Below are 12,847 nucleotides of genomic sequence, written 5' to 3' on the forward strand. Positions count from 1 at the left end.
CAATTAGAAGATGCTCCCCAAAAATAGGGGAATAAACTGAAGAGGTAAACATGGGATCCATAAAACAAGGGATCAATACAGGAAAACAAGTATATTGCCAAGTGAAATAAATTCCCTGAATAACAAAAGTCTAATAAGCTTAGAGGACTAGCAGTCTAATTGGAGAAGATAGAAGGATGCTTTCACTGCTAGGAAATAAAAAAAAACTAACATTACCTGAAAAGTCAATCATGTGGAAAATTGTTTTGAACAATTAGGAAAATGTAGCCATAAATTAAAGAAAATAAAGAGAAAATTTGATGCATTAACTTGAAATGGAAATAAAGTATTCTTTATGACTTAGTGAAAATATTTATATTGAATATGGATTAACTAAAATTGTGATACAGCTATGGGGATGGGGTGGGGAGGGCATAAAAGAGCTAGAAGAAATCTAAAACTGCTATCTACCATAATAAGAATAGATAACATAACACAATAAAAAAATAAGAATAGATAATATCTAAGAGTAAAATATCAACAAAGTATTACATATTTAGAAGAAATAACACAAGTAAATACCAAAAGCAACAGCTGAAAGAATTTGAAGTATTTTTTAAGTAATGTCTACACCCCACATGAAGCTCAAACTCACAACCCTGAGATCAAGAGTTGCATGCTCTTACAACTGAGCCAGCCAGACAACCCTAAAATATTTGCCTTTCAGGAGTGCAGTATAAGTTGTTTAGCACCATTTAACTTTTTAAATAAGGCAGACATTAGAAAACAACAATAAAAATAGTTAAGTCCTAGTCAAATCAAAATCTAAGGACTCAGAGATTCACCTCCCAACATTACCGCTAGCTTTGTAAAGACAACTGAGCAAAGATCAAATAATATCACTTCCATGATTTAATGTGTACCAACTCAAATGGTTTCAATTTTTAAGCATAACATTTCCCTGTAGAAATAGAATGCAATTTCCTACCAATAACTTTTGCTCGGTACCAAACTCCATCTTCAAATTTAGCTACACAGGCTTGACCTTGAACTGGACAGAGGATTTCCAGATTTTCTCCATCTTCACTTTTATAGAACTCCTCAATTGTCTTTAGCAAAAATAAAAAATCCAGGCTCTCTATCTAAGAAATAAAGGGATTAAAACACTATAGTTTCAAAGAAACAAAATTTAAATGTGGCATGTAGGATAAGCACTGCTTATAAAATTACTGGACTCAGACAAATCAATTGTTAATGTGATTTATATTTGAAATATTTTATTACAGCAGTATATAAAATTAGCAAATATGGACACAACAAAATTTTTTAAAAATCACATTTCTCCAGATATCTTAAGTGTATATCCTTCCAGATCCCTTTTTTTAAATTTAAATTCTATAGCCAAAATATAGTACATCATGAGTATTTGATGTAGTGTTCAATGATTTATTAGTTGCATATAACACCCAGTGCTCATCCCATCACACACCCTCCTTAATGCCCATCACCCAGTTACCCCATCTTCCCACTCACCTACCTTTTTACAACCCTCAGTTTGTATCCTATAGTTAAGAGTCTCTCATGGTTTGTCTCCCTCTTTGATTTCTTCCCAGTTTTCCCTCCCCTCCCCTCCCCTATGATCCTCTACGCTATTTCTTATATTCCACATATGAGTGAAACCATACGAGCATGGTCTTTTTCTGCTTGGCTTATTTCACTTAGCATAATACCCCCCAGTTCCATCCATGTTGATGCAAATGGTAGGTATTCATCCTTTCTGATGGCTGAGTAATATTCCATTATATATATGAATCACATGTTCTTTATCCATTCATCTGCCAAAGGATACCTCAGCTCCTTCCACAGTTTGGCTATTGTGGACATTGCTTCTATGAACACTGGGGTGCATGTGCCCCTTCTTTTCACTACATCTGTGTCTTTGGGGTAAATACTCAGTAGTGCAATTGCTGGGTCACAGTGTAGCTCAGCTCTATTTTTAACTTCTTGAGGAACCTCCATAATGTTTTTCAGAGTGGCTGTACCAGCTTGCATTCCCACCAACAGTGTAAGAGGAACAGTTCTCCTTTCTCCACATCCTTGTCAACATTTGTTGTTCCAGATCCCTTTCTTATACACAAACTTTCCATATTTTTTAAAACAAAAATGAGATGATCTCTTACTTGCAATTTGATTACAGTGTGATAATTTGCATTTTCCATCAATTCTCACTTTTGTTTCAGTAAGTATTCCTATTAGTACTTTTAGACCATGTTTAGATATCCCTAACTGGCCCAAACCAGTATCAAATTCAAGACTACACATTATATCTAGTTATCTCAATAAATCTTTTAGGATCTAGTGTAGTCCTCTTTTTTTTTTTTTTTTAATGACTAGGTCTTGCTGAAGAGAGACTGCTATTTTTCTGCAGAATGCCCCATCTTCTGGATTTATATGGTTACATCCTCATGCTATTATTTAGCTTGTTCCCTCATTAGGTGGGGTCTGTCTCCTGAAATTTCCCCAAAGCCAGAAGTTATATCTATAGGTTTGGTGGATTCAAACCTTTCTTGGCCAGAATACATCTTAAGTGTACTTAGGTTACAATACATCAAAAGACAATATTACTGACTCAATATTAACATGCTAAGATTCACCTACAGATTGGGGTGATGATTCTGATCCCTCTATTGTACAGCTGTGTTTTTACCCTTGTATCCACCAATTCATTTAATAATACTCTGGCATATGAATGTCCAGTTTCCCATCAACCTTCCATCAGATGGTTTTAAAGTGAATTGATCATTCTTTAAATCAGTAATTTCAGTAGAGTTTGTGAAATGACTACACTATAGTGAATAAACTAGAGATTTCCCTTATTAATAAATAAGACTATTTGGTTACTTAAGTTCTTAAAGTTCCTAGAGTACCTAGAACATTGTTCCCCCACCAAAAAAAAAAAAAAAAAATCCCAAAACACCAAGGATGTCTGATTATCTCTCTAAATACCAATTCTTAAAGTTAAAAAATATTTTAAAATCTATTTCAAATGGCAAAAAATGAAGTTTTTCTTTTTTAAGTATTATAATGCAAGCAGAAATTTTGTGAATCTGTCTTTTATTTCATTTAAATTACTTTAAAAACTTCAAATTTTTAAAATTTTTATTTCTAAGTAGGTTTTATTCATATTCTTCCATCCAAAGTGAACAGTGAAAAATTCAACAGAGGAATGACATCAGCAAAATAGCAGACTAGGAAGCTCCAAGCTCTCGTTCCCCCACAGAAACATTGGGGGGAAAAAAAAAAAGAGAGAGAAGCCATATGAACTTTGTCAGAACTATGGAAAAGTCAAAGGTTTATAGTAACCAAGAAACACCCAATCAAGCTCCTGGCATTCAGATAAATCTCTGTCAAAACATTTGCTGAACACAAGCTAAAGGAACAGAGACTTCAGTGATCACATGCAAGGAACAGTCTTTGCAAAAATAGTTTGAAAAAGTCTCAAAACTAACCAACCACTGCAGTCTTAAACAATAAGAAAATCCAGCAAATCCCAGGGAGGTGGGGATCTTATTTTTCAGAGTTACCACATTATAATAGTCAAATGACCAGTTTTCAACAAAAAATCAGAAGAAATACAAAGAAAAAGGAAAACATGGCTCATTCATAGGAACAAAACAGAAACCACCCTTGAGGAAGCCCAAAGGACATACTAGACAAAGACTTCAGAACATCTGTCTTAAATATGTTCAAAGAATAAAGAACTAGAGGAAACCAGGAAAACAATAAAGTACCAAAATGAAAATACCAACAAAGATACAGAAATTATAAAAAGGAATCAAACAAATTCTGGAGCTGAAAAGTAAAATGACTGAAGTGAAAAATACACCAGAGAGATTCAACAGCATATCTGAAACAAGCATAAGAAAGGATCAGTGAACTTGAAGATAGGACAACTGAAATCATTAAGAGGGGAAAAGAAAGAGTGAAGGGAAGAGAGGCTAAGGGACTTGAACAGAGACCAAGGGCACCATTAGACATAGTAATATACACATTACAGGAGTTCCAGAAGGAGAGAGAAAGGAGCTGAAAGATTATTTGAAGACATAATGGCTGAAAATGGCCCAAATTTGATGACATACACGAATCCACAAATCCAAAAAGGTCAATGTTATGAGTTGACTTGTACCTCCAGGATATGTTGGAGTCATAACCTGAGAATGTGACCTTATTTGGAGAGTTTTTTTTTTTAATTTTTAAAGACTTTATTTATTTGACAGAGACAGACAGAGCGAGCAGGAACACAAGCAGGGGGAGTGGGAGAGGGAGAAGCAGGTTTCCCGCTGAGTAGGGAGCCCAATGTGGGGCTTGATTCCAGGACCCTAGGATAATGACCTGAGCCGAAGGCAGACGCTTAATGACTGAGCCACCCAGGCACCCCCTGGAGACAGAGTCTTAACAGATAATCAAATTAAAATGAGGTCATTAGGGTAGGCCTTAATATGATTGGTGTTATTAAAAGGAGAAGATTTCGCACAGAGACAAACACAGGAGAATGCATGTGAAGATGAAGGCAGAGATTAGGGTGATGCAGCAGAAGTCAAAGACCACCCAAAATTTCCAGCTAACCACCAGAAAGTAGGAGAAAGGAATGGAAGAGATTATCACTCACAGTCCTAAGAAGGAAAATACCCTACTGATACCTTGATCTCACACTTCTAAATTCCAGAACTATGGGACAATAAATTTATGTTCTTTAAGTCACTTAATTTGTGTAACTTTGTTATTGCAGTCCCAGGAAATGAATACACATTTTGGTTTTGAGAAGTAGGGTGTTGCTGTAACAAATACTTAAGATGTGTGTGTGACTTTGGAATTAGGTAATGGGCAGAGGAGAAGTTTTGAGGTGCTTGAATGGAAAAAGTCCAGACTGCCTTGAAAAGAATTTTGGTAGAAATATGAATGTTAAAGGTGTTTCTGGTGACATCTCAGACAGAAATGAGGAACATGTTATTGGAAACTGGAAGAAAGGAAATCCTTGATATAAAGTGGTAGAGAAGTGGCTAAATTTTGTTCTGTTGGACAGAAAGTAGAATGTTAATATTTAGCTGAGGAGATCTCTAAGCAAAATGTTGAATGTGCAGCTTGGTTTCTCCTTGTTGTTTATAATAAAACATGAGAAGACAGAGATATAGAAGGAATTGCCAAACATAAAGGAACCAGAACTTGAAGAATTTATAAAATTCTCAGTTTATCCATATTGTAAACAATGAGAATGTATACTTAGGACACCAAGGGTGTGGTTGGACACTGCTGAAGAGATTATGGGCAAGTGACTTGTGGATCCAATCAATCATCTTCGTAGAAACACTACCAGCTTGAACTTAAGGGGACAGAGATGGGAAGAAGGAAGGCTGTTGGACTTGTGGGATTTTATAGGGAGGAAGTGAGCTGACAGGGCTATCAGCCCTGAACATGTGTTATCTTTCAAGAAAAAGGAATAATGACCCTGAAGGTGGTTCAGAGGCTGGTGTGTCTGCCACTGCCACCAGGAGCCCAGAGAGCACAGGCCTGAGAGGCAGGACTGTCTCATCCTCTGTTCCAGGAGGTGCAGCCTCCTGGGTTCCAGAGCATGAGGACAACCCCTCAATTCCAACAGGTGAGGCTGCTTTCAGGGCTAAGGGGGCAAGGCCACCACCCTAGTAGGACTGGAGGGTGGAGCATCCAGCCATTGAAGATGATTCTCAAGTCATAAGAATCTAATAGAATTTGTCCTGCTAGGTTTTAGGTTTGTCTGGTCTCACGTATTCAGAGATAGAGAAGAATTTTGCTCCAGCTTGAGTAATACCCTAGTCTTAACCTGTACTTGCATTAGACTATGAGATTTGAGACTTTTGGTTGATGATATTTATATATAAGATTTTGGACTCAGAATTGATGCTGTAATGATTGGAATGGGGTGAATGTATTTGGCCTATGGGAAGTACATGCATTTCTGATAGAGCAGAGAGTAGACTGCTTTGCAAACAGTGTCCTCCCCAAAACATATGTTGGAGTTCTAACCCCAAAGTACCTCAGAATGCAACCTTATTTGAAAATTGGGTTTTACAGAGGTTATCAAGGTAAAATAAAGTCTTAGGCACTAAGACTTTATTCCATATGACTGGTGTCCTTACTAAAAAAACTGAGACAGACAAGTACAAAGAAAATGCCATGTGAAGAAAGACGAGGAGAACTGGGGTAATGAAACAGAAGTCAATGAGTGGTAAAGATCGTGAGGGAGTTCACTGCCACAAAAGGGAGTCCTTCATGTAGAAATAAAAGAATGCCAGAGTGTAACTCAGAGTCACAAGTCAATATGAAGATCTGTGGTTCAGGTAAATAGAAGGACAAATATGAAAGCCAGTATTATTTTAATTCTCGTTTGTAACTTCACTTTTATTTCTACAGGATAATATCTATTTCTTTAGGATTTAAAAGATAAATTCATAAAATTATAAATCTATGTTACTGAAAGGTTAATTTGTGACATCAATAATATAAAAGGGGAATGGAGCTGCATAGGAATAGAGTTTTTGTGCAATTAAAGTTGGTATAAATTCATATTAATTGTTAACTTTAGGATATATGTAAACCCTATGGTAATGATAAAAAACTTAGATATATACAAGAGTAAATAAGGTAATCAAAACATGAAACCACAATATTTGCACACCCATGTTCCCTGCAGCATCATTCACAATAGCCAAGAGGTAGAAGCGAACCAAATGTCCACTGATGGATGAATGGACTAATAAAATGTGATATATACTTACAATGGAATATTAGCTTTAAAGAAGGAAATCTTCTCACACAACAATATGAATAAACCTTGAGGGCATTATGCTAATGAAGTGAGCCAGCCACACAAAGAAACACTGAATGATTCCATTTATATGAAGTATCAAAATAGTGAAATTCATAGAACTGTGGTTGTCAGTGGTTGGGGTAGGGGAAAATGCAGAGTGTTTGTTCAAGAGATGCAGAATTTCAGTTCTGCAAGATGAAAAAGTTCTATAGATCTGTTGCACAACAATGTGAGTACAGTTAACACTACTGAACTATACATTTAAAAATGGTTAGATGGTAAATTTTATTATGTTTTTATGACAATGTTTTTCAAAAATATTAAAAAATGACATTACCAAAAAACAACTAAACACAAAAGAGGGAAGTAATACAGGAAATGAGAGACAAAAAAGCTATAAGATATACAGAAAATAGCAAAATGGCAGAAGCCTTTCCTAGTAATAGGTCCTTTATTATTTTTTTTTTAAAGATTTATTCATTTCAGAGAGAGAGCACAAGCAGGGGAGCAGCAGGCAGAGGGAGAGGGAGAGGCATGCTCCCTGCTGAGCAAGGAGCAGCCTGATGCAGGGCTCAATCCCAGGATCCTCGGATCATGACCTGAGCCGAAGGCAGACACTTAACCGACTGAGCTACCCAGGTGCCCCTAATAAGTACTTTAAAATGGTTTAAACACTCCAATTAAAAGGCAAAGATTGGCAGAATGGATTTTAAAAAAATGGCCCAACTATATGCTATTTATAAGATATTCACTTTAGATCCAAAAACATACACAGGTTAAAAGTGAAAAATTGGAAAATGCATTCCATGCAAAAAGTAACCAAGAGAGAACTGGACTGGCTATGCTATTATCAGACAAAATAGACTTTAAGTCAGATAATATTACAAGAAACAAAGAATGACATTATACATTGATAAGAGAGTCAATTCACCAATAAGATGTAACAATTACAAATACATATGCACCAAACATCAGTGCCCCAAAATATAGGATGCAAACATTGAGAGAATCGAAGGGAGACAGAGCTTTAATAAAAGGAGACTTTAGTGCTCCATTTTCAAAAACAGAACTACAAAGAATGTCAAGAAGAAAATAGATTACTTGAACAACAGTACAAATCAGTTACATGTAACAGACATATACAGAACATTCAAGCCAAGAGCAGAATACATTTTTTCTCAAGTGCACATGGAACATTCTAGGATAAACAATATGTTAGGCTATGAAACAAGCCTCAGTAAATTTTAAAAGACTGAAAACACACAAAGTGTCTTTCCTAATCACAATGGAAGTAGACTAGAAATTAAGAGAAAACTAAAAAATTCACAACAAACTCATGGGATGAAGCAAAAGTAGTGCTAAGAGGGAACTGTATAGTATAAATGCATACAGTAAAGAAAAAAAAGATCATAAATAAACTAACCATAAAACTTAGGGAAATAAAAGCAAAATAAACCCCAAACTAGCAGAAGGAAGAATAAAGAGTAGTGCTTTGATAGAAAACAGAAATACAATGGGTAAAAAAAACAAAGGTTGGTTTTTGAAAAGATTAACAAAATTGACAAACCATTAACTAGACTAAGGAAAAAAAACCACAAATTACTAAAGTCAAAGAAAGTGAGGGAATTCCTACTTATTTTAATAAATACAAAGGATTAGAAGAGTCTACTATAATTAGAAACACACACCTACCAAGACTGAATCATGAAAAGAAAAATCTAAGCAGACTTGTATCTAGCAAGGAGACTGAATCAGTAATCAAAAACTTCCAATAAATAAAAGCCCTGGATCACACAGCTTCACTGATGAATTCTACCAAACTGATGGTCACCAGAAGGGAGGTGGGTGGGGGGATGGGTGAAATAGGTGATGAGGATTAAGAGTGCACTTGTGATGAGCCCCGGATGATGTATGGAAATGCTGAATCACTATATTGTACACCTGAAACTAATATTACATTGTATGTTAATTAACTGGAGTTTACATAAAAACCTAAAAAAAGAACACTATCCCTTCTTGGACAAAAAAGATAGACTCATTTTAAGAGGTCAACATTACCTGAAACTAAAGCCATACAAAGACAGGGCAAGAAAACTACAGACTAGTATCACTTAGGAACACTGACACAAAAATCCTCAACGGAATACTTACAAACCAAATTCAGTGTAACATTAGAAGGATTATGTATCATGATCTAGGGGGACTGATTCCTGGAATGCAATGGTGGTTTAAAATATAAAATAAAAACAATGCAGTACACATCAACAGAATGAAGGAAAAATAAAAACCACGATATCAAATGATGCAAAACTGTATCTGACAACACTAAACATTCTTTTCTGATAAAAACACTCAATAAACTATTCCTAGGAACCTTCTTCAACATGATAAAGGCCATGTGGGAAAAACCCAGAGATACCATAGTCAATGGTAAAATAGAAATCCTTTTTCCTCCTCAGACAGAAGAAAAAGATGCGTTTTCTACTTCTACTCAACAAGATATTGGAACTCATAGCCAGAGCCATTAAATAAGAAAAAGAAAAGGCATTCCAATTGTCAGAAATAAAATTATCTTTTTGCAGCTGACATAATTTTATAATGTATAAAACTCTAAAAAGCTCACCAAAAAAACCTGTTAGTGAAGTTATTATAAGGATCTAAAATCAAGACAGAAAAATCAGTTATGTTTTACAAAGCAGTAATTAACAATCTAAACCGGAAAGTAACAATTCCTTCTACAATACCATAAAAAAAAGAATACACTTAGGAATAAACTTAAACAAGGAAGGAACAGACTCGTATACTTATATACCATATTAGACTGCTGAAAGAAATGAAAGAAGATAAAATAAGAGGAAAGACATTCCACATTCATGGACTGGAAGACCGAATACTGTTGACAATACTACCCAAAACAATCTACAATTCAATGCAATCCCTATTAAAATTTCAATGATGTTTCAGGCAGAATAGAAAAACCCATTCTCAAAGTCATATGAAATCTCAGGGGACCCCAAACTGCCAAAACAATCTTGAAAAAGAACAAAGTTGAGGGCTCATATATCCTGATTTCAAAACTTGCTACAAAGCTTTAGTAATCAAAACAGTGTGCTACTGGCATAAGGATAGACAGACCGATGGAATAAAATAGACATCCCATAAATAAACCTTCACATATATGGTTAACTAAATATTGACAAGTATGCCCAGACCATTCAATGGAGCAAAGACCATCTTTTCAACAAATGGTGCTGAGAAAAGTGGACAATTCACATGGAAAAGAATGAAACTGGACCCTTCTCTCATACCATATACAAAAATTAACTCAAAATGAATCAAAGACCAAAATGTAAGAGCTAAAACTATAAAACTCTTAGAAGAAAACATAGGGGAAAAACTTCATAATGTTAGATTCAGCAATGATTTCTTGGCTATGACACAAAAGCACAGGCAACAAAAGAAAAAATAAACTGGGCTTTATCAAGTTAAAAACTTTTGTGGATCAAAGAATGCTATCAAGAGAGTAAAAAGGCAACCCACAGAATGGGAGAAAGTATCTGAAAATTATATATCTGATAAAGGATTGATATAAAATAATCCAATTCAAAACTGGTGAAAGGACTGGAATAGGTATTTCTCCAAAGACATTTTATAAATGACTAATAAATACACACGTGAAAAAAAATGTATTCAATACTAGCCATGCGGAAAATGCAAATCAAATCCATAATGATATACAAATTCATACCCTTAAAATGGCTATTTAAAAAAAAAAAAGTGTTGGTGAGGATGTGGAAAAACTGAAACTCTTATGTTAATGGAAATACAAAATGGTGCGGCACTGTGGAAAACAGTTTGGTAGTTCTTCAAAAAGTTAAACAGAATTATAATATTAGCCAGCAATTCCAGAGCTAGGTATATACCCAAAAGAACTTTCAATGAAAGCAGAGACCCAAATAGACACTTGTATCCCCATGCTTATAGCAACAATATTCACAATAGCCAAAAGGTTTAAACAATCCAAGTGTCCATCAACAGATGAATGGGTAAACAAAATATAGTATATACATACAATGAAATATTAGTCATGAAAAGAATGACGTTCTAATACATGCTACAATATGTAAATATTATGCTAAGTGAAATAAGGCAGACACAAATATTGTTTCCACTTAAGAGGTACCTAGAATAAATTCACAGAAAAAGAAAGGATAGGTTATGAGAGGCTGTGGGTGGGGGGGAATGGGGAATTGTTGTTTAATGGTTACAGAGCTGTTTGGGATAATGAACAGTTCTAGAGATGAATAATGGCAATGGTTGTACAACACTGAGTGTATTTAATGGTACTGAACTGTGCATTTAATGGTTAAAATGAGATATAAAACATTTTATATATGTTTTACTTCAATTTAAATAAAAGGCACTGTAAAAAAATTCAGTGAAAGAAATATATGCAAGTCCTTACTTAGTGCCAAATAAGCAGACTTCCACAACTTATCTGGGGAGCCCTTATAGTGTGGTACAGTGCTTAAGATGACAGGCTCTGAATGAAGTTACACTGCCCAGTTCAATCCTGGCTCTTCCATTCTGTAGCTGTGTGACCTCAGGAAAGTTGCTTTATCCCTTTGGCTAGAGTCTCGTATCTACATGAAAATACTATTATTTTTTTCATAGGACTGTTGTGAAGATTAATGAATTATTCACTCATTATGGCCTTTAGAATGAGTTAATTCATATGACGCACAGACACGAAGAGATCGCGAAGGATGAACTCATTGTTAGTAGCTATCTAAACAAACCCATCAGTCCACATCCAAAATTTAATATGAAATGCCTTTGATCTGAATTTATTTTGTGTTCAAATTCAGAAAATTACCTAGTAATAATGTGTAAAGTCTCAGACGTCCACTGTCAGAAACAGGTTTTCTCACAGTATTCTTTTTTAAACATTTAATTTAAATTCAATTAACATATAATGTATTATTGGTTTCAGAGGTACAGGCCTGTGATTCATCAGTCTTATATAATACCCAGGGCTCATTACATCACACACTCTCCTTATTGTCCATCACCCAGTTACCCTACCCCCTTCCCCTCCAGCAACCCTCAGTTTGTTTCCTATGATTTCATCCCTGATTTCATCTTATTTTTCCCTCTTGCCCTATGCTCCTGTTTTGTTCTTAAATTCCACATATCCGTGAAATCATGATACTTGTCTTTCTCTGACTTATTTCACTTAGCATAATACCCTCTAGTTCCATCCACATTGCTGCAAATGGCAAGCTATCATTTTTTTGATGGCTGAGTAATATCCCATTGTGTGTATATATATCACATCTTCTTTATCCATTCATCTGTGGATGGACATCTGGGTTCTTTCCATAGTTAGGCTATTGTGGACGTTGCTGCTATAAACACTGGGGTGCAGGTGCCCCTTCAGATCACTACATTTGTATCTTTGGGGTAAATACCCAGTAGTGCAATTGCTGGGTAACAGGGTAGCTCTATTTTCAACTTTTTGAGGAACCTCCATATTTGTTTTCCACAATGGATGCACCAGCTTGCATTCCCACCAACAGCATAAAAGAGTTCCCCGCCAACATCTGTCGTTTCCTGACTTGTTAATTTTAGCCATTCTGACTGGTGTGAGGTGGTCTATAACAAAGCTGTAATCATCAAGACAGTACGGTACTGGCACAAAAACAGACACATAGATCAGAATAGAAAACCCAGAAATGGACCCTCTACTCTATGGTCAACTAATCTTTGACAAAGGAAAGAATATCCAATGGAAAAAGGACAGTCTCTTCAACAAATGGTGTTGGGAAAATTGGACAGCCACAAGCAGAAGAATGAAACTGGACCATTTACTTACACCATACACAAAAACAGACTCAAAATGGATGAAAGACCTAAATGTGAGACAGGAATCCACCAAAATCCTAGAGGAAAACACAGGCAGAAACCTCTTTGACTTTGGCTGCAGCAACTCTTGCTAGACAGGTCTCCAAAGGCAAAAATGAA

The 12,847-nt window shown here is 35.5% G+C and overlaps 1 protein-coding gene across 7 annotated transcripts in view; it reads right to left on the reverse strand.

Moving 5' to 3' along the window:
* RNF17 (ring finger protein 17) overlaps positions 1 to 12,847 on the reverse strand; it is a 139,296-nt gene that overhangs the window by 77,691 nt on the left and 48,758 nt on the right. For all 7 annotated transcript variants that reach the window (XM_027589077.1, XM_027589078.1, XM_027589074.1 and 4 more), the window contains one exon: positions 968 to 1,121. In XM_027589077.1, the coding sequence (XP_027444878.1) occupies positions 968 to 1,121 (154 nt within the window). The remainder of the gene's footprint in view (positions 1 to 967; positions 1,122 to 12,847) is intronic.

The sequence above is a fragment of the Zalophus californianus genome, chromosome 3, assembly GCF_009762305.2.
Source record: "Zalophus californianus isolate mZalCal1 chromosome 3, mZalCal1.pri.v2, whole genome shotgun sequence".
Taxonomy (NCBI): domain Eukaryota; kingdom Metazoa; phylum Chordata; class Mammalia; order Carnivora; family Otariidae; genus Zalophus; species Zalophus californianus.